At 43.0% G+C, this 22,996-nt stretch overlaps 1 protein-coding gene across 1 annotated transcript in view; it reads right to left on the bottom strand.

Moving 5' to 3' along the window:
• Nucleotides 1–22,996, bottom strand: part of ASCC1 (activating signal cointegrator 1 complex subunit 1) — a 441,223-nt gene that overhangs the window by 402,234 nt on the left and 15,993 nt on the right. Inside the window, exon 4 of the mRNA XM_073596562.1 lies at nucleotides 16,706–16,803. Coding sequence (XP_073452663.1) covers nucleotides 16,706–16,803 — 98 coding nt within the window. The remainder of the gene's footprint in view (nucleotides 1–16,705; nucleotides 16,804–22,996) is intronic.

The raw sequence follows: 22,996 nt of genomic DNA, 5'->3' as shown, positions 1-22,996 counted from the left end.
AACCAGCGAGATGCCACTTTGTCACTGCACCACAGAACAGCAGGTAATGCTCTATTTAGCATTCATTTTGCTGGCAGGTTGCTTACATTGACAGAAAAGCTAATGGCAAATAGGAGGTGTGGTAAAGCAGCACACCTCTCAAATCAGCTTGGGAATTGGTAAGACCCCTTTCACACTGGGGCGGTTTGCAGGCGGTATTGCGCTAAAAATACCGCCTGCAAACCGCCCCTAAACAGCCTCCGCTGTTTGTTCAGTGTGAAAGCCCGAGGGCTTTCACACTGAAGCGGTGCGCAGGCAGGACGGTGAAAAAAGTCCTGCAAACCGCTTTTTTGGAGCGGTGAAGGAGCGGTGTATTCACCACTCCTTCACCGCTCCTGCCCATTGAAATCAATAGGACAGCGCGGCTATACCGCGGCAATACCGTGGCTATAGCCGCGCTGTACGAGGGATTTTAACCCTTTTTCGGCCGCCAGCGGGGGTTAAAACCGCACCGCTAGCGGCCGAATACCGCTGCAAGAACGACGGTACAGCAGCGCTAAAAATAGCGCTGTTGTACCGCCGACGCCCCCACCGCCCCAGTGTGAAAGGGGCCTAAGGGGGATGGGTAAAATGGAATGAGTCAAGACTTTCTCTAGCTGCTTAGAGATGGAGCAGATGTATGTAGAGTAGATAAGAATAGGAATTGTAAGTGGTAGGATTCTGATTAGATAACAACTGAGGGGAGAACAGTGATTTTACAAACAAAATAATTGGGATAAAGCAACTCTAGCGTGCATGCGGGGGAGCTGCATCATCACTGGATGCCCAATGGCTGACGTGGGAGGTGCAGATGTGCAGAGTTGCAAAGGAGTACTGTCAGTGCTGGAGGAAGGTAAACTCAAAGACAAGTTTGCCACAAGCAGCAAGTATTCCGTTCATAGTTGCTCATTATAGCATTTTCTCCTGCTGCTTTCAAAACACGAGTTCTGTTTTAGGAAACAGAAATAGTCTGCATTAATTTAACCAGTTCAGCTGCACCTGTATACCGCTTATGTACCAGAGAATTTTTTACATTTCTGCTACGGGCCTTTTAATTCTGCAACAACTTTCTTTTGATGATATTGTCTTGCAAAAATAATTGTATTATTTATGTAATCTACAAGGCATAAAGACATTTTAACAAAGTGTTTTTTCCTCAATTAACCAGTGTTTTAAAACAATTAGGGGTGTATTTTTAAAAGAACGTGCAGGGGTATTCATCCTTTGAAACTGCATGTACATTTATTGTGTGCAAATAGGGCAAAATCAAATGTTATTGAGCTATTTTCCCTCCATGTGAAATGTTCTTTAGGCCCCATTTACACTAGGCATAGCGGGAACGCTCTCTCTTTTGCGGAGCACCAGCAACTTTTTTAGGCCGTGAGCTTTGTGTGTTTTTTTTTTTACCGCATGTCTGCTAGACGTATTTGGAGTGCCATTAAGAAGTAATGTCATCGCAAGTGTGACGTCCATTTGTAGCATGTTTCTGCACAGGTTTCCTGGAATGTGCAGGTGTAAATGGGACTTAGGAAAGAATTGAAATTAGACTTGAGATAAAATAGCCACATAATATTAATTTTGCCCCATTCACACAGAATGAATGTACATGCAGTTTCAAAAGATGAAAACCTTTGCAACAGGGCCGTCTTTTTGCATGGGCACGCTGGGCAGTTGCCCAGTGGTCCCACTTGCCTGGGGGGGCCCACCTGCCCAGTGACCCTAGCCAAGCATTTTACTGTGTGCCCCCTCATGTTAAGTACTGTTTGACCAGTGGCGTAGCGTGGGGGGTGCGAGGGGGGACGTGGCACCGAGCGCAACATTTGGGGGGGCAAAATCCAGCGCCTGTGTATGTGTCACCCTCGTCTCCATCTTCCTAATTTCCATCTCCTGCGACCCCGTGCTCCGGCTGACATGTTAAGTCTCAGGCCGGCCCCTGTCACCCTGTGATTGGGTGAAAGGGGTCATGTGCGGCAGGCGGGGCTGGCCTGTTCTCAATCGCGGCTGAGCGGGGCTGGCCCGAAGGCTGACGGAGCTGTAGCCGCTGGATCCTAGATCATGTCCCCGTCGGGGGAAGGCAGTCTGGCAGTGTGACAGGCGGCGGCGCAGAGGCAGAGCAGATGAAAGAATATAAGGTAAGAGACTCCCTCGTCAGTTTTGTTGCTGGCCCGGGGGGAGTAGATATGGATAGTGTATTGTGTTGTGTAGTGTATTGTGTGTAGTGGTCAGTATGTAGTGTAGTGGTCAGTGTGCAGTGTAGTGGTCAGTGTGTAGTGGTCAGTGTAGTGGTCAGTGTGCCGTGTAGTGGTCAGTGTGCCGTGTAGTGGTCAGTGTGCAGTGTAGTGGTCAGTGTGTAGTGAACAGTGTGTAGTGTAGTGGTCAGCAGGACCTACATGCCATGGTCGGCTCCCAGCAGGACCCACAGGTCAGTGGCCAGCAGGACCCATAGGCTATTGTCCACTCCCAGCAGGACCCACAGGTCAGTGGCTAGCAGGACCCACATGTCGGCAGCCAGGTCCCAGCAGGACCCACAGGTCAGTGGACAGCGGGACCCACAGGTCAGTGGCCAGCAAGACTCACGGGTCTGCAGCTTGTGGGTCCTGCTGGGAGCTGGACACTGACCTGTGGGTCCTGCTGGCCACTGACCTGTGGGTCCTGCTTGCCACTAGCCTAGGGTGACCAGAAGTCCCCAGCACCGCCGGATTATAAATATCTCCCGCTTACGCGGCACGGCCACTGTGTGCAGTCTATCATAGGAGCCCATCCAGGAGGCGGTACTTCGTATGACAGCGGCCACTGGGTAAGTGGGAGATCCCTGCTCTGTGTAATCCGGTAGCGTTTGCGCCCCCCCCCCCTTTCTCATGCGTGATTGTGTAGACAGGGCTCCAGTGCACTGTATTGCCCGTGGGCCTATAATGCTCTTAAGATGGCACTGCTTTGCAAATTCTTTTATAATGAAAAAGGGGGCGCAATATGGGTCCACTTTCTTGAGGTTGTGGCCTCCCCACCACATTTAGATTATTTAATTTAGCAGCTTTATTTATAGGTAATTTAGGGCGGCTGCCCCTTTAAGGAAGCTGAGCTAAGGTACCTGGGAAGAACCAATCACAGCTCATGGAAAGTGCTGGAAGTGGGGTTAGGCTATAAAAGGTCAGCAGGAAACAGGCTTTTCCTCTTTCCCACTGGACCAAGAAGGAAATTGAAGATCTCACAAGTAAGGCTCTCTCTTACCCCACTTATAATGGAGTCCCTGATGATGCAGCTCCTTGAGAAAGCTGGCAGTGTAGGAGGGGAGACATGGCTGCCGCGCTGTCTGGCGCTGTCCTCACAGGAAGAAAGCTTACAGCCTGAAGAGGGAGGTGGAGGCAGCTCAGCAGTGGGCGGTATACAGGCGTATCCACAAGACGCGGGGCGGAGACAGCATCACTGAGAGAGAGAGGGAGGAGGAGCGCGCCTCCGGAGCGAAGCATAGAAGCTCCGGAGGTTACCGAAGAGACTCGGGAACAGCTGAGAGGGACACAGGAGGATGGCGGCGGCGTGTCATCTCGGAGCCGCCGGAACACAAAGAAGAGGCGGACTTGTTCACAGTCGCCAGCAGGAAGAAGAGGACAGCGGGGACAGTCCTAGCAGCTCACAAGTGACTCTAGGGAAAGGCAGCACACCATACAGTCTCCTTGTCAGCAAACAGCTGAAGCAATGCAGCAAGGCACTCGGTGCGCAGAGGTGCCTGGGCAGTTACAGGTCGGGCAGGCTGCTCAAGTCCCGGACCCTGAAGTGCTGCTGGAGGCTGAGGTACAGCAAAATATGGTACAACCTCCAGCAGCTGGTGAGTTAGAACAATTACATGTGTTATCTGGGTTAGTGGAATCTCTGTCCTCCCTTGTTCAATCACTGTTTCATAAAATCTCAGTTCCTGCTGTTTCTCCTATTCTGTCTTCTATGCCTGTTAACCCTCAAACTGCTCTATTTTCTACTTCTCCTGTCAGTTTAGCACAGCACAGTTCTATGATTGATTTTAGCATTGGTATGCAGAATGCAAATGTAGTCCCTGAGCCATTGCACACAGCTGCACCTGTCCAGGTTAATGTCCCTGAGTCCTGCATGAAAGATGCTATGCCCTGCGAGATGTCTCCTTTGGGGTATCATTTGAGCATAGTAGTTAAAGAAAAAATTTGGAAGGGAGAGTACTTAGATATTCTTTCTCTCCTGCCGGCTCATAAGGAGTTTATGGTCAGAGCAGAAAAGAGGGGAGAAGAGAGGTGCGAGGATGACAGGCGCAGGCCGGTGGCCAGGTCATTCAATAATTGGTTGCAAGCTTATTGCATCTATTCTGGCATAATGGCTGAAAAGCACCCAGAATTGTGCGGGGGCCTTTTTCAGCATCTTGACCATATCCTAGAGGCTTATAAGAATTTTGGTGGCCTAGGCTGGTTTTATTATGACGAGTCTTTCCGTCAGAAATTGTCCATACACCCATCACTTAGGTGGGGAATGAAAGACGTGGGGCTTTGGCTCAATTTAATACTACCCCAGAAGCAGGTAGTTCCTAAACAGCCCATGGCTAACCCTACCAATACAGCTTTTAGGAAAGGATGTTGTTTTGCATTCAATGATGGCCAATGTCGCTGGAATGCAGCGTGCAGGTATAAACATGAATGTTCTTTTTGTGCTGGAGCGCATCCAGCAGCAAAGTGTTTTAAAAGGATTGCGGCGGTAGGTTCTGGTCCAGCACAAAGGGATATTTTTTCTAAAAGCCTGCATGCCTGTGAGGCTGCAAAGAATGTGCCTGTGGCTGGACAGATACCCAAACAAGGTGACAGCGCGTTTGCTCATTGAAGGATTTTCCAACGGTTTTCCCTTACCTTCATTTTTGGGCACTGGGTGTAAAATGGTTGAAAATCTGAAATCTGTTCAATTATTTCCACAGGTGGTGAGGGATAAGTTGGCCAAGGAACTTGCGGAAGGGCGAATTGCGGGGCCTTTTGAACATCCGCCTTTTAGTAATTTCCGTATTTCCCCATTAGGAGTGGTTCCTAAGCGGGAACCTAACGCATTCCGCATCATACACCATTTGTCTTTCCCGAAAGGGGAGTCATTGAATGATGATATCGATGGGAGTTTTTGTTCGGTTTCGTACGCGACATTTGAAGACGCAGTCCGGAAAATTAGATCATTCGGCCCTGAAGCATTGTTGGCAAAAGCCGACATAAAATCAGCTTTTCGCCTCCTGCCTATTTCCCCATCAGCTTTTAATTCCTTAGGTTTTTTCTTTGAAGGTCATTATTTCTTTGACAAATGTCTCCCAATGGGATGTTCGCTGTCATGTTCTTATTTTGAGGCGTTTTCCACGTTTTTGCATTGGTGTCTTTGTGTTCAATTGGGTATGGATAGTGTAGTTCACTATCTTGATGACTTTTTATTTGTCGGGCCAGCTGACTTTTCAAGTTGCTTGGAGTTGTTATTGTCATTTCAGACTATGTCTCGAGATTTTGGTGTGCCTTTAGCGGATGAAAAGACTTGCTTGCCCAGCACGACGATGGAATTCTTGGGCATCGAAATTGACACGTGTATGATGGAGTTTCGTTTGCCTGAAGTAAAATTGAAGAAATTGAAATGGCTGATTATGTGGGTATTGAAAAAGAAGAAAGTTCGGTTGAAAGAGATGCAATCGCTATTAGGAATTTTGGCTTTTGCTTGTAGAATTATGCCGGTTGGCAGGATTTTTTCTCTGCGCCTTTATCTGGCAATCTCTGGTATGAAATCCCCTTTGGATCACATTAGATTGACTACCCCTCTTAAAGAAGATCTGATGGTCTGGGCTAGCTTCTTGGAATGTTATAATGGGAGGTCCTTTTTCCAATCTGAATTTGTGATAGCCTCAGATTTCCGTTTGTTTACGGATGCGGCAGGATCCATAGGCTTTGGTGTTATCTGGAGAACACATTGGTGCTGTGCAGTTTGGCCTGAGTTGTGGTTTCAGACAGGTGTCACCCGTAACGTTGTGTTGTTGGAGTTGTTCCCGATTCTGGTGGCCTTGGAGTTATGGGGCCCGAATTTTGCAAATAGGCGTATTCTAGTGGAGACTGACAACAAGGGCGTGTTATATGCGGTTAATTGTCTTTTGTCTAATTCATTGCTAGTGATCAAAATACTAAGACAAGTGGTCTTTAGATGCCTCAAATTTAATGTTTGGTTAAAAGCTAGGTATACTCCTGGGATCCTGAATAACATTGCTGATTCTTTATCCCGGTTGCAGATGGACCGTTTCAGGAGTTTGCTTCCAGAGGCAGATGTGACAGGCATCCCGTGCCCAGACCACCTGTGGGACGTGATTTGAGTGCTGTAGCAGAAGCTATTCGAGGTTCCTTGGCGCCCAAGACTTGGTCCAGTTACTCTGCGTCCTGGGGAAGCTGGTTGTCCTTTGCAAGCGCTGAAGGTTTTAGTTTCAGAGAACCATCTGAAGCAACTGTCTTGGCCTTCTTATCCCAGTTAATACAGCAGCGTTTTTTCCTTTAGTTATGTGTCAAAAACGCTGGCTGGCATTTCATTTTTCTTTAGGTTATTAGGTTTGCAACCTTGCACGTCTTATTTTTTCGTTAAACAGGCATTGAAGGGTTACAGGAGGTTGACTTTTGTTTCAGACAGTAGACGACCTATCTCATTGGACATCCTTCGTGGCCTTTGCAAGGTTACTGCAATGGTTTGCTTCTCTAAGTATGAAGCGCTACTTTTCAAAACGGCTTTCGTATTAGCCTTTTTTGGTGCTTTCCGTATCTCGGAACTAGTACCAGAAAATAAACAAGGGACTTCAGGAATTCGATTTGAGCAAGTAGTGGTTGACCAATTGGGAGTGCATATTTGGCTGCAGCAGTCTAAAACGGATCAATGCGGCAAGGGCAGGTGGGTCAACCTGTGCGTACAAGAGGACGGAATCGTGTGCCCTGTAGAGGCAGTTAAACATATTATGGGGATTAGACCTTTAGGTAAAGGGTTTTTTCTTATTCATGCTAATTCAATGCCACTTACGAAATTTCATTTTGATGCAGTTTTTAAGAAATGCTTAGTACAGTTGGGATTAACCAACTTGAAATTTTCCTCCCACTCATTTAGAATAGGTGCAGCTTCTGAGGCGGCCCGGGTAGGGTTACCAGAGTCTGACATTAAAGAAATGGGGAGGTGGAAGTCCCATTGTTTTCGTTTATATGTTAGGCCTAATTTGTTTATTTGAATTTCAGGTTTTCAGCACACAGTTTGGATTCTGGGACACTCTTTTATATACTGGGCACGAAAGAGAGCGGCTCAACGCAGTTACTCAACAAATTTGTCCCTGCAGCCGGACTCTTTGAAGTTATATTGGCAGGGCATAAGAGGCCTTCAGTGGCACCAACTTTATTTTCACCTAACAAGGTTGTGTCAGTTATGGCCCATGCCATCCATTTTGGTTATTCACTTGGGTGGCAATGATTTGGGAAAAGTTAAGACTCTAGATTTATTGTTCATGATTAAACAGGATCTCCAGCGCTTTTGTATCACTTCCACAGGTACAACTTTAGTCTTTTCGGAGATAGTCCCTCGGCTTTCGTGGCTCTCCTCAGATCAAAGGAGGGTCATGGAAAAAATTAGGAAAAGAGTCAATAGGGCTCTTGAAAAATTTATGCCTCTGATTAATGGTTTATCTTATCGGCATGTGGACCTTGAAGGTGGTTACCCGGGTTTGTACAGGCCTGATGGAGTCCATTTATCAGAGGTTGGTCTGGATATATTCAATCTGGGGCTGCAGTATAGTATAGAAAGTGCCGTGGCCGCGGCGGTGGGGGGGGCCGGGCTTGATGTTCAAGCCCGCCGTGTGGGCTGTTGTTTTTATTTAAATTCTGCTACTGCTCGAGTTCTAATAACTGAGCAGATGGAAATATGTTTGGATTTATGAAGTTATGATATAATAAAAGAGTTATGAATTATTACATTGTTTAAAACCAATAAAAGGTGCCGCGGCCAATTTCTTGCCAAAAAAGATGGATGTTTGTGTATTATTTATTTAGAATGTATCTGGGGAAAGTGTTTTGTGGGTGGGTGTGGCCTACAATCTCAATACACCCCTATAAACGCTGGTTGAATGGGAAAAAAGGCATTTTTTTTAAATGTCTTCTTGTCACAGGATAAAGAGTTCTGCAAATGTTTTATGAATACACACTTATTGTTATGCCGCGTACACACGATCGCACATTCCGACAACAAAATCCATGTTTTTTTACGACGGATGTTGGCTCAAACTTGTCTTGCATACACACGGTCACACAAAGTTGGTCGGAATTTGCGAACGTCAAGAACGCGGTGACGTACAACACGAACGACAGCACTTTGGGCTCCTTCCGCTAATCTTGTGTTATTAGAAGTTTGGTGACAGACGATTAGCGCTTTTCAGCCTCGTGCTTTTCTGATCATTACTGCTCTTCAGTTAGTGCTTGTGGGTTCGTATTTCTATTACATATTTGATTATCATTGCATTCTTGTCCTCTCGTTTCTGATTTTCAGCTCCGGCCTTTCTGTTTTTCAGTGCTTTCTGTTAGTTCGTTCTGACCAGCTGACCGTTTTGAAGCCATGAGGTCCCTCACCCCGGACCAGAGGGTTTATAACTACCGTCTGGCCAGAGCAAGAAGAGTGGTGGGGAACACTTTCGGGATAATGGTCAGCCGGTTCCGCCTATTCCTTACGCCAATCAACACAAACTTAACCATATAATCCTTGCATGCTGCATTCTACACAACTTTTTAAGGAGAAATTCAATGAACTATGTTGCCTCAGTTGGGCCTGAGACCGGACTTCAAGAAGAAACCCTGACGGCGCTTGAAGCTGGCCGTCCTGGCTTGCCCCCCCAAAGCGCCCGCGAAGTAAGACAGAAGTATGTCGAGTACTTTGCGGGTAGGGGGGCCATTGATATGCCAGAAACTGTTTAAGAAACATTTTATCCAAAATTTTTGAACTTAAACTGAAAGAAGATTTTCTTTGATTTACTTCCTGGGTTTCTTTTAGCTGTCTCCTAGGTTATCCAATGGGCTTTACTTTTTGGACATTTTCTTCAATAGTGCAAATGTAATTTATTTGTTAAATGAAGTGACAATCTCTTCTTCAGCTAACTATTATTATGTTGTGGGTCTGCTACACACACCCTGTTTTTGTTGTTAATGTACATAATGCATTACTGAAAAAAATATTCATAATTTTCAGCACCATGAATGAATTTTGTGGAGTCACGAAAATGGCGTGATTGTGGCAAATTATAAAGCACTGTGGGTGTTATTTACTAAAGGAAAATCCACTTTGCACTCCAAGTGCACTGCAAAAGTGCACTTGAAACTGCACTTGGAGTGCAAAGTGGATTTACCTTTAGTAAATAGCCCCCATTTTCACTGTAAAAACAAACTTACTACAAAAATTCCTACTGAGCATTGAAAGAAGAAGCCACACATTGTTGAGTAGAAAACATTTTACTCAAAGCACATTCACATGTGCGTTAGAAAAGGGTTTTTGAACAAACCAACATCTTTGGTGTATAACTTTTTTTTTCACATTGTAAATATCCTTTCTTTGGTTAAACAGGCATGTTTCAAAGCATAACAACATATACAACTCAGGAACGTCCGAAGTTCAAGTTTGATAAAGTGAAGGCAATATCAGACATTAGTATGTCCAAACTGTGTTGATATTGCCTTCATCAGATGGGGTGATGTCACCCCTGTAAAAGCCAAATTTTGAAGATGCACACAAATTGGGATTCAAAGTGGGGATTTCCCTCCTGATCCCATGCCTAATGTCAACATGTGCTAGCTCCCATCATGGGGCATCAATGGACGTGTTTTGGGGGTGCAACCCCCTCCTCTCATCTAATTGAGTTGCGAGGAAAGGGTTGTACCCACAAAACGCGTACATTGATATCCCGTGATGGCAGATAGCACATGTTGACACACCGTGTGCATCTTCAAAATTTGGCTTTTAAAATACTTTAAAAAAAAAAAATTTCAAAGCAAAAATACATGTGAAAACAGTACAATTTTTGTGTGTTTTATATTCTGCCTAAAACATCAATGATGCTCATTTTTTGTTGAATATCATTGATGTTTTCCTTTATACTTTCTAAATCACGATTGCACCCCATTGCATCCCTGATGAGGACATGTGCACTTTCATTTGTGAAATGAGATTCTTCTTCCACAACATCCATATCACCTAAAATAAAAAAACACACCATGTATTATAAATATGCAGGCATCCATCTCTTACCTGAAACTATGGTCTCAGACACTCACCTGTTGTGGTGACTATTTCGCCCACTTCATAAACGTCTCCCTCCTCATCCTCTGCTTGTGGTTTTGGGATTTCCCCTTCTTTAGGAGGTGGGGGGTCCCTGATGTCCTCAGATGTCCCCAGTCTTTTCTCCACTATATGAATAAAAAATAGGTATACTTAGCACACAGATATTGGAGGGCAGAAATAGGAAAATGAAACATTGCTTGGAAATGTCGTACAATTGTCTGTTTTGGCAGAGTTCCAAGCTGAAGAACATTTTAATTTCCTTTCTAAAGATGGAATACTTCCCTTTTTTGTTAAAGTATCACACATGGAGACACCCCTATAGTTACCACTGGAGCACCTGTGTGGGACACCCTAAAAAGTTTGTTCTGGTGTCCCACACTAGTGCTCTTGCTTCCAGATGTGTAAACAGCTGCCGAGTGTCCTCTCCTTACACTGAATCAAGTTTCCATTTCATTCTAGTTACAAACTCATCTAGATAACAAACTTATTTTAATACAAATAGGCCTGAACAAAAGTAGTTAACATGTATCTGCCAAAAACATCTTATAAGTGGGCGAACGAACAGTGTTTCCTATGACCAATTATTGTGCCCATGAACATGAAAGTTGCCATTTTAAACTGTACAACAGTAAAGAAAAGCAGATGGAGCAGCATGCAATAATAATAATAATAATAATAATAATAATAGGAACACACGACAAGTACTTACTTTTTAGAAGCAGTTTCCTGATCTGGGTACTGATCGTGCTCCCTCAATTTGAGGTCTGACCAGCGTTTCCTCAATTGACCATTGGATCGTCGTACCCCAAAATTCCAGCGCAAACTCTTCACAGCTTTAATCTTGATCTTGGCCTTTCTCACATTTGGGTTTGGGTAAGGTCCATGCTTCCCGTCATAGTCGTCCCTCTTCAAGATGTCCACCATTTCCACCATCCCTACAAAGGACATATTTGAGGCCTTAAATCTCCTCCGGGATCGGGACGTTCGTGGCTCCGGCCTTTCGTCGTTGCTGCTCTCCTCTGCAAGCACTTGCTCTTTCTCCGCCATGTGCTCTCCCACTGCGCCGAAAGATAAGGGGTGGGGAATATACTAGAGAGAACATCAGGGGCGGGTGGAGTTTCACGCATGTGCAGTGTATATAAAGAGTAACATGCGTGCGTCGTACGTACGATCTGTGAGCGGAGGACGGAGTAACGGAAGCAATTATCTGTTATAACGAAGGTACAATTTAAACTTGGTGCATCAGTGGCCTATACTGCTTATAGATTGAGGCCTATATTGGGTCAAGATTAGGAGAGTTTCGCCTGACATTAGGGTTTGTCTTGTGTTGTGTCTTGCAGAGAAAATGGAATATTCATTGATATGTTCAGGGAGCTGCCATGTCTGTGGCAGCTGAACCACCCGTTTTTTAATAATCAAACAAAGAGGCAGGCAGCGCTGGAGAAACTGCTTGAGTTTGTGAAGCTGATGAACCCCACGGCAGACATCAAGTATTTAACGTCCAAAATTGGTGGCACGAGGAGCATTTATAATAGGGAGCGCAAGAAGGTCCAGGATTCCCTGAGATCAGGAGCAGCAGATGACATTTATGTACCCAGGCTGTGGTACTATGACAGACTGCATTTTCTGTCAGACCAGAGTGAACCCAGGCCAGCACTCTCCAGTCTTCCTTCAAGGCTTCCTTCCCCCCAGCTGAGGCTTCCGACGATCAACCTGAGCCTTCCAGGCAACATGTGGAGGAGCTCAGCTTAAGTCGGGTATAGCATTCTTCAAAATATTTCTGGTTGTCAAATTAATGATGTTAAATATATGTTAGTTTTGATAACTACTATCTGATTTCACAAAGTGTTTTACATATCAATAGGACAGTAGTGGCCACAAATGATTGGGACAAAACTGAAAAATGCTGGGGTCTGAATGATAGTCTTTTCTATTTTTTAACATTCAATTTGCAACAGTCATGAGCTGAAAATTGTGTGTGATTGATGAACCAAAAACTAAAACAATGTCCCTTTTTCATACACAGAAAAGCCTCAGCCAGGCCGTGGAAAGTGGCAGCCAGGAGGTGGCCGTGCCCATTAGCCTGCCCAAATCCCAGGTCCCTCCCCTTGGCCTTCCACAAAAAAGTGCCAGGAAGAGGAGCAACCTGGAGGAGGCATTTGGCCTATTTATGAAGGCTACTGCGGCCCTCAGAAACCCCCCCAGTCTTCAAGAGGACTATGCCTGCATGACAGCCTGCAAAATGCTGGAAATAGAGGAGAGCCAACGCCTCTTATGTGAGGAAGTGATCTTACAAGCCCTAAATAAGGAGTTGAGGGGTGAACTCACAAGCCAAAGCCACGTTTGTGAGTTGAACCATGGTCCTCCTCCTCCACCTCCTGCCACAACTACAACACCAGAGCCACAGCCTGGAAGGAAGTGTGTAAGGAAGACCAGAGAGTGATGGCCAAGGTTCAGTCTGGTCTGAGAAAAGACGCAGGCTGGGGACACATATGTCATCTGCTGCTGTTCATGATCTCTTGTAGTCCTGGACCGGATTGTGCTCACTATTATTAGGAATCCTCAAGCCACCAATTTTGACTGTAAAATAAATGATGTGTGCCCTGGGGTACAAAGACTTCGCAAATGTCACCAGTTTCTCCAACGTTGCCTTCCTCTTTATTTTGTTATGACCCAGAATAAATGGCTATTTATTTTTCACAAATACTTGCCTATGTGTTTTACTTCAAAAAGGACAGTTTGTTTGTGAGGAGGCAGGTACATTTCCTAAATACAATGTCAAATTAACAAGGGACACCAACACAAACCAACCTCCTTGAGGTTAAAAAATACAAGATAATAATGGTGTTGTGGAAACTTGACACACAAAACGAGAAATAATATTATGGAGAGCACTAGAAAAAACAACAAAAAAAAATGTAGATCTTGATAAAAAAAAAAAAACAAACAAAAATTAGAAACATTATTATGGAGATCTGACGAAAAACAAAATTAATATTATTCATGAGATCACAAGAAATAATAAAGAAATCAGTTTGTCAGAACTCTGTGTGAATATGAGCAGCAAAACAACTTCATTATTCTAGAATTATAAAGAAGAGAATGCGCTGCATTAAACTATTTTAAAAATTGCAGCGTGTCGAATGTGCTATCTCCATTGCGAACACCAGTTTTACCAGACCGAGCGCTTCCGTCTCGTAATTTATTCTGAGCATGCGTGGCACTTTGTGCGTCGGAATTGTGTACACACGATCGGAATTTACACGAACGGATTTTGTTGTCGGAAAATTTGAGATCCAGATCTCAAATTTTGTGCGACGGAAATTCCGATGGAAAATGTCCGATGGAGCCTACACACGGTTGGAATTTCTGACAAACAGCTCCCATCGAACATCTGACCGTGTGTACGAGGCATTACTGTGGCAAAAAGGTATACAATTTATTTTATAATTTGTCCTGTTTAAATCCATTAGAGTGGTTGTAAAGGCAGAAAGTTATTTACCTTAATGCATTCTCTGCATTAAAGTGGAAGTAAAGGCAAAACCTAGCTAACTCTAAAACTACTTGTAACGGAAGGTCCCACACTCCGCTTGAGTGCTTCCGTCAGCACACTCCGGTCTGGAACTTCAAATATCAGATATTGTAAGAACTAGGCGAGACTAGCTCAGGCTAGTCTCGACACAGCTTGAACATGGAATGTTTATTTGAACAAACTCAACCCAAATATATACACCAGCAGGACATCTCTCTAGCAATACAAACTGTAACCAGAAACAGAATTAACATAGCTAATTAATTAGTCCCTTAAAGCAGCCGAGGTGACTCCATGCCCACCTGGCCATTGTTGTGATTAATCAGGATTTCACTACAGGTCAAACTTGTCACCGAGCTTCACACAGTAGATTATACATTATCATATATTATCAACTATAAACACAGGATACTTTCTCACAATAGCAGGAGCTTCCAGTAGCAGACGGACCTACTCCTAAAATGTACAGAGGCCAATGTGACCAGCTCTTTCAATTAACATCTCGAGTTCAGAATCAAACAAACCAAAAATAGTCTTTATATATATATTCTGGGAGATATTGTGGATAAATATTACTGTCCCATTTTAAGTAATCCAAGCAACATTTTCTCAGTCACCCTGTGCCCCTAATGGACACAGGGTAACTTAGACATAAGGGGTGCATTGGGAGCTGAAACAAGGGTTTCCCAACCTCTCCAAGGGATTCCGGGTTCCACAGGCCCTCCCGTCACACTACTCTCAGCTACATTCTAAGCCTAATCTATCTAGCCCTGTTAAGAGCAAAATCACTATACTTACCTGTTCTGCAGCCACTCCTGTCCGCTTCCAGGATTAGCTGTCAGCAGTGGCTTCAGTATGTAGGAGAGGCAGCCGACAATGGAAGCTCCATAGTAAGTAGCAATTTTTTCTTTACAGGGCGAGATAGATTAGGCTTTGAATTAGTTAGGTTTTGCCTCTACTTCCACTTAAAAGGGTAACTCCACAAATAAAAAAAAAAGAAAATTAAAAAAATAATAATAATATAGCGTATACAATCGCGACTCAGGTCATATTGTAATTGAATGTTATTAAAAATGACCTTTCCTTTTCAATCTGCAGCTCTGTAATTTTCTGTAAAATGCAATGCAATATGGCTACCTGAAGGTGTTCTGTACACAGAATGTGTACAGAACACCCCCCAGAAATGTCATTTTCTGCTTGTGTGATTGGTTTAATGATTTTCCCAGAAGTCTGCACTAAGATACAAGTCAGATTTCAGGCATCCCCTACAACAAAAATGTCATTTTTAGTGAGATACTCCCAATAGAAAATCCCAACAGGGGATGCAGACCCTGCGATTTTCCTCATTAGAGCCCTGCAGGTGCAGAAGCTAATTGATAATTATGAAACCACTCCCATTAGATACACTTTCCACCTGGTCACTGACACAGGGATTTCTTTAGAATAACAAAAGGTAGGAATCTGCAACAAAGTTTGTTAATATTCTTGCAATGTACATAGATCACCAAGAGGGAATGTTTTTTCTTAACAAAAGTGGAGTTACTCTTTAAGGTAAAAATCCTTCTTTGTTCAGTTTCACCACAGACCCCCCTCCCCCAAACTATTTATTGAAGCCCAATTTTGATACAGCGCTGTGCAGCGTCTCTCCTCTCCATCTCTTAATGGACATGGAGGCAACAGCGGGAGCCAACGGCAAATCACAGCCTACAAATAGACAACAGGGGGCTGGGCCCAGTCACGGCGTGTATGTTAATAGACACACAGAGCCCAGTTTGGGATCAAACCCATACAAGTGTCCCAATAAGGGTAGGAGCCAGGAGCTCTAGCGGGGGACCCCAGAAGAAGAGGACCGGGCTGCTCTGTGCAAAACCACTGCACAGAGCAGGCAAGTATGACTTGTTTATTTTTATTTTTTAAATACCTATACAATCACTTTAAATTTAGGATTTTGGTACAAAGAACGAAGGTATTAACTAAACAAATAAAGGCATTTTGTTCAATTTTGCACAATTTTATGCAACACTAAAAATATGAACAAAGACGAGCAATTAAATGAAAAAGGTATGAAATTAGGCAAAAAAATAATAGCTAATGGGAGGAGACAAAGAAGTTAGTTAATGCTAAGTAGAGTTAAAGTGTCACTAAAAGGATTTTTTTTTTTTAGATTTCACCCTCACCATTTGTCCTGTTTACCATTATTATCAAAAGTGAGAGTAAAAGAAAATCCCAAATTTTAGGTCGACATTGGAACAAGAATAGAGGGGAAATCTTCCAATGGGGACACTACTGTAGTTCTGGTGGCACGCCGGGATTCCTTCAATTTCTCTCACTTTCTGTTTTGCCCATGGTACATTGTACAACCCCACAAACTAAATTATTTGTTAGATTAAAACACATTTATTTCAAAACTACAACAGAATAAATAGGAATATAACAGTAATGTTGCTAAGTCTCATTTCTCAATTAGGCTCCATGCACACTAGGCATTTAGCCCTGGTGCATGGGGCTCTGGCATTTAGCTTTGAGTGGAGGACACAGGTTCACTGTCCATCCCCGCTGCATGACCCTATCAAACTCTATGAGTCCCTGAAAGCTGAGATGAGTACAGAGGAAGGGTGCTGCAATGTTTTCAGAAAATAATGTACAGCACCCCATCAGCCCCTCCAATCAATCACGAAATGAAAGCAAGCCATGAAAACAAAAAGGTTTTATATTAACAATTTAATTAGAATGTTGACGGGGATTGGGGGAAGGGGGGGGGGGGGTAGAGAATGCAAAATAGAAGCAAAGTAAGGTTCAAAAACAACAACAAATGGCATTCAAAATTAAACTTTAATTTCATCTTACCAATTTCTCCTTCCATTCCTTGCCTTGGAATGCTGATAGATGTGCGTGTGTCTGATTCAATATTTCTCTTAGTCTCTCCTTTCTTACCTATAATGTACCTAAAGCACAACAGCAGCAGTACAACATAAGAATAAACCCTTTGGACAAGCGATTACATTCATGAATTGCAAATTAATATGTATGCATATACAGTGAAAGCACTACTGAAGGCACCATAATTAGCATCATTAGCAACACAGATTTTATTCAATGTAATGTGTGGCGTGACATGTATTAAGATTGTGCTTATACCAAGAAAAAAGGTACATGTGTAGCTAGTGGAAGAATGATAGTGATTGAGCAAGCTTATCTGACTATCATTATCAAATAAATTAATGTCAGCAGGCACAAAGACATTAGATTAACATCTCATGTCTAAATGGATTTTAATAAATGATGAACTATTCAAATGGCCAAGGCTAAAAAAAGCTAATAATTATGTTGGCCATGTTATACATGGCCATGATAACTGCATATGTACATTCGAAATGGGACTTTATGCAAGCCTTTAGTTTTGTTGTATATTATAAATTTTACACACCTGCTCCCCATTCACACCTGAGACCTTGTAACACTAATGAGTCACATGACACCAGGGAGAGAAAACGGCTAATTGGGCCCAATTTGGACAGTTTCGCTTAGGGGTGTACTCACTTTTGTTGCCAGCGGTTTAGACATTAATGGCTGTGTGTTGAGTTATTTTGAGGGGACAGCAAATTTACACTGTTATTCAAGCTGTACACTCACTACTTTACATTGTAGCAAAGTGTAATTTCTTCAGTGTTGTCACATGAAAAGATATAATAAAATATTTACAAAAATGTGAGGGGTGTACTCTCTTTTGTGAGATGCTGTATATGCAAAATTCAGCTGATATCTGCTCTTCTTGTATTCTGTGGATGTTTGTTATTGGGCCATATCTCACTGTAAATGGGCTTTTTGGTTTGTATGTTTGAATGGTTTGTATTTTGTTAAAAAGAAAAACTTTTGAAAAACTCAATAAGAGAAAATTGAGTACTGTCCGTGATACTTTTTTTATTTGCACTAACATACAATTTTTCAGGACAAGCTTTCAGGGTATGTCCCCTTCTTCAAGGTCCAAGCAGTACTGATAGTACTGCTTGGACCTTGAAGAAGGGGACATACCCCGAAAGCTTGTCCTGAAAAATTGTACGTTAGTGCAAATAAAAAAAGTATCACGGACAGTACTCAATTTTCTCTGTCACAATTGCACTAATACGGCTACAACAAATCAAGTATGATGAAAAACTCAATAAAAAATACTTAATATAAAAGAAATAATGGTAAAAAGAACAACTGACTGAGCTGGTCTAATGCTAAGGTAGTATTCTTCAGGTAATCAATGATGAACCAACAACCATTAAATAATAAAGAGCTAGGCAGTCAATTAAACACAGTCATACTGTGAAAAAATCAGTTTGTAATTGTAGTCACTGTATGAACACATAATACTGTACAGCTAGATCCTTTACCTTTTTAAGTGTAAATCCAACAATAAAATTGAATAGATTGCAGCTTACAAGTCCCTAGATTTGGTGGCTGCATTTATTTTGTCCTGGTGATCCTTCCCTACACTTCCTGTTCTAGGTTGACAATACTTACTCACCATACTGTATCTACAGAGAAGTAGCATTGCCACCCTTGTGCAGGACTACAAACAGCACTCCCTCTCATCTTTTTCATAATGGAGGTAATGGAGTTCTGTTTATGGGAAAAAGTAAATTATAAGAGCACAGAAGTAACCAGCTAACAAGTGTTCTAGCAGGATTAACAAGTATTTTTTGCATTTTTGAACAGATGTAATAAAATGCTTTCAATTGTACAGTATATTGTTAAAAGAGAAGTATGAGTTGTTTTTGTAAACCAAGGACCTCTTTCTGAGATGTGTTGTTTACAAGTTAAAAACAGCTTTTTTTGCTAGAAAATTACTTCGAACCCCCAAACATTATAAATTTTTTTTCTAACACCCTAGAGAATAAAATGGCAGTTGTTGCAATACTTTGTCACACAGTATTTGCACACTTTTTTTGGAAAAAAAAATGTTTTTTGAATTAAAAAATAAGACAACAGTAAAGTTAGCCCAATTTTTTTTTTTATATTGTGAAAGATAATGTTACGCCGAGTAAATTGATACCCAACATGTCACGCTTCAAAATTGCGCCCGCTCGTGGAATGGCGGCAAACTTTTACCCTGAAAAATCTCCATAGGCGACATTTTAAAAATTCTACAGGTTGCATGTTTTGAGTTACAGAGAAAAGTTCTAGGGCTAGAATTATTGTTTTCACTCTACTGATCGCGGCGATACCTCACGTTTGGTTTGAACACCGTTTTCATATGCGAGTGCTACTCACGTATGTGTTCGGTGCAAGCGAGCTCGGTGGGACGGGGGGCGCATTTTAAAAAAAAAATTTATTTTATTATTTATTTTACCTTTTATTTTTACACTGTTCTTTGAAAAAAAATGTGTCACTTTTATTACTATTACAAGGAATGTAAACATCCCTTGTATTGGAAAAAAGCATGACAGGACCTCTTAAATATGGGATTTGCGGTCAAAAAGACCTTAGATCTCATATTTACACTAAAATGCAATAAAGAAAAAAAAAAAAAAAGGCCCTTTAAGAGCTATGGGCGGTGGGGGGGCCCATCTTCCCCTCACTCGTCTCCATGCCTAGCAGGAAGAAGAATCCGATCCTCTCCTGCCGCCAATAAAAGCGAATCCGCCACAGAGACCACTATTATCAGAAACTGGACCGCCCGCCGAAGAAGAGGATATCAGGGTTATGGCAGCTAGCTGCTGCCATAACAAAGATATCTCTCTTCAAAGTTAGGACATATATATCGGCATGCGGTGGTCCGGAAGTGGTTAAAATCATTCTTACCTAGGTGGATGCAGCATCAGTCTGAAAACTATTAAAATGTAACTGAATCCACATAAATTCCCTATGATTGAATAAAAAACAAACAAACCACTGATTTGTCAGTCAGACAGTATATCTCCCAGAAAGTATGAGCTTGATATGAAAAAAAGAGGGGAGAGGGGTGGAACAAGCAAGTGCCACCAGAAAGCAATCAAAGGGAGGATCAACCCCCGGTATAGTTTGAATGGAAGTTAAAGCTTTATTGGTAAAACACAAATCACAGATCACTCCAGTCAGGGCAGTGTTAAAACCCCCTATGTATGGAGTATGTGACGTTCATGCAAAAACTCATAAATAAATACACTGTAATAAACAACGTTGTCAATGGTTAAAAAACACTAGACATGAACCCCTCTGGTCCAGTATGAAAACCCTAGCCCAGAGCAATTAAGGACAGTAAGGCCAAGATAATCCCTTCCAATATGAAAAAACTCTTAGTGATGTAAATGTCCATAGGTAGAAACTACTGCAATTCAGAAGGGATAGATGTGATTTCCTTGGATTAATGTAACGAAAACCATTAATGCAGTCAGAGACTGATTTGAGTCATTCCCATTGAGTCATTAGCAGTCATAGTATAGACATTTGGCAATCAATACAGCTCTGGGTTTCAAATGGTTTGCCGTAACCCCAATGTGCTGACTCACAGAAACCCTTTATCCATGTAGCATAAACCACTGAGGAAACCAAGCTAGTGAAGTAAAACACAGTGAAAACTTGGTTCATCAGGAACAGTAGTGTCTATTTGCATCAATAGGCTGCTATAGATAAACTGCAGCCCGGCTGAATGTCCATTAGCCAACTCGGCTAATGATGCTGGTGGTTTTTATCTCCAATCTCCAAATTTCAGAGATAAGGTACACCTATTCTGAAGCACATTCCTTCAAACAGTGTAAGCAGCTGTAGAGGACACTGTGGACCGTATTGAACTCGGCGAGGAAATAGTCTCTCAACAGGAGTTGTCCTAGTCAATCTCTATAGCAGCTGCGGGTATGCATATGGAGGAAAAGGAGAGAGAAAAAACATTGATCGCTGTACGGGCGTTCTTACCCCTGTTATGCCGTGGCTCCAAATTCAGGACAAACTTTCACTGTCGCTGTATGCTGCTGCAATCTTCCATAACGGAAGTTGTAGAGACCGGGGATTTGCAAAACTGATGATCCATATCCCTTTCATGACTAAGCCTATTTTTGAAATTTGGTGTTTACAAGTTAAAATCCGTATTTTTTGCTAGAAAATTACTTAGAACCCCCAAACATTATATATATTTTTTTAGAAGAGAGTCTAAAGAATAAAATGGCGATTTTTGCAATATTTTTTATCACACGGTATTTGTGCAGCGGTGTTTTAAACGCAAATTTTTGGAAAAGTGACACTTTCATGAATTTTAAAAAATCCAAACAGTAAAGTTACCCCAATTTTTTTGTATAATGTGAAAGATGATGTTACGCCGAGTAAATAGATACCAAACATGTCACCCTTTATAATTGCACGCACTCGTGGAATGGCGACGAACTACGGTACCTATGAATTTCCATAGGCGACGCTTTAAAAATTTTTTACGGTTACCAGGTTTGAGCTACAGAGGAGGTCTAGGGCTAGAATTATTGCTCTCGCTCTGACGATCGCGGCGATACCTCACATGTGTGGTTTAAACACCGTTTACATATGCGGGCGCAACTTCCGTATGCGTTTTCTTCGCTGCGCGAGCTCGCGGGGACGGGGGGCGCTTTAAAAATTTTTTTTTATTATTTATTTATTTATTTTATTTATTTTTGTACTTTTATAAATTGTGTTTAAAAATTTTATTTTTTTTTTTACTTTTATTGCTGTCACAAGCAATGTAAACATCCCTTGTGACAGTAATATGTGGTGACAGGTACTCTTTATGGAGCGATGGGGGGTCTAAAAGACCCCCCATCCCTCCTTTACACTTCAAAGTATTCAGATCGCCGAAAACGGCGATTCTGAATACTGTGTACTTTTTTAAATTCGGCGCCATTGGCAGCCGAGTAAACGGGAAGTGACGTCATGACGTCGCTTCCGCGTTTACAATTAGAAGGCTGGAACGAAGCCGCTCACAGCTTCGTTCCAGCCCGCCCCCAGCCGCCGGAGATTCCCGAATGGACACCGGGCCTCCCGATCGCACGGGAGGCCCGGTAACAGCGGCGGGAGGCGGCGGGAGGGGGGGGATGTCCCCTCCCGCTCCTCCGGTATAACAACCGAGCGGCTTTTAGCCGCATCGGTTGTTATATTCGGGTAGCCGATCGCCCGCTGAAAACAACGGTACCGGGATGATGCCTGCAGCTGCGGGCATCATCCCGGTATAACCCCGGAAAGCCGAGGACGCATATGTGCGTTCGGTCGGCGGGAAGGGGATATTCATCGGCCGTCAGTTTACCCAGAAAGGTATAAGAAATACAGGCATTTCATCTGGTTCATCACCAATGGAGCAGGGCTACGGTGGCCTGTAGGTGGATATCAGATGAAAAATTCAAAGTCCGGCCTTTCGGCGTAAATAGTGAAGAACCACCTTGCTTGCCCGGGTGGGAAGTCATAGAGGAGTGCGGGGGTATGCTAGCGTTGGCAAACATCGACGCGTTTCGTATACTAAGACGTGTACTTCGTCTGGACATTGTACATGGATAATCAGTCTTTATATAGGACAGTATGTCCAATCACGTTCAAGCCCTGTACACATGCAAAAGATTGCGGCATCTGTCCCCCACTGGCTCTAAAACTTAAGCACCGCTGATCGCTCAGTTCTCAGTGAGCAAAGAGCGGTGACTGTCAGGCTCCTGGGTGCACCCCGACCATATGGTCAAAATCTTTCCCCAGCCTGGACGGGCTGGCCTAAAGTGGGCTTCAGCCTGCTGTTTGCTGAAAACAGGTCACAAGAGTGCAGAACGAACTGCACTCCCGTGACTCACAGGAGAAATACAGCCAAACAAGCTTTAGTTGTACTTCACCTTTACAGTTTGCATGCTCTTTGAAGAGGAAGTTCACCCCTTCAGTGCATTTTTCTTTCTCTTTTATCACCTTTGGTGGGTTATCCCCAGAGTACATACTCACAGGTTCAGCAGATCCAGCACTGTTGCAAACTGCCAATCGTCTGCCACAAGCTGGGTCCCACCTTGCTATCTTCCTTCGCTTCGTCATCAGGAGGCTGCGGCCTTTTCCAGGTTCTTGCTGATGATGCAAATGCACAGTGGTGAGTCATCAGTGGACCATCTAAAAAAAAACAGGAAGTTCCAGATGCCTGATGATGCACATCAACACATGTGCAGTAGAGTAACATGACACCTCACG

This window comes from Aquarana catesbeiana, linkage group LG08 (genome assembly GCF_042186555.1).
Source record: "Aquarana catesbeiana isolate 2022-GZ linkage group LG08, ASM4218655v1, whole genome shotgun sequence".
NCBI classification, from domain to species: domain Eukaryota; kingdom Metazoa; phylum Chordata; class Amphibia; order Anura; family Ranidae; genus Aquarana; species Aquarana catesbeiana.
Note: the sequence above shows the minus strand (reverse complement) of the source record. Positions and strands in the feature narration are given on the sequence as shown.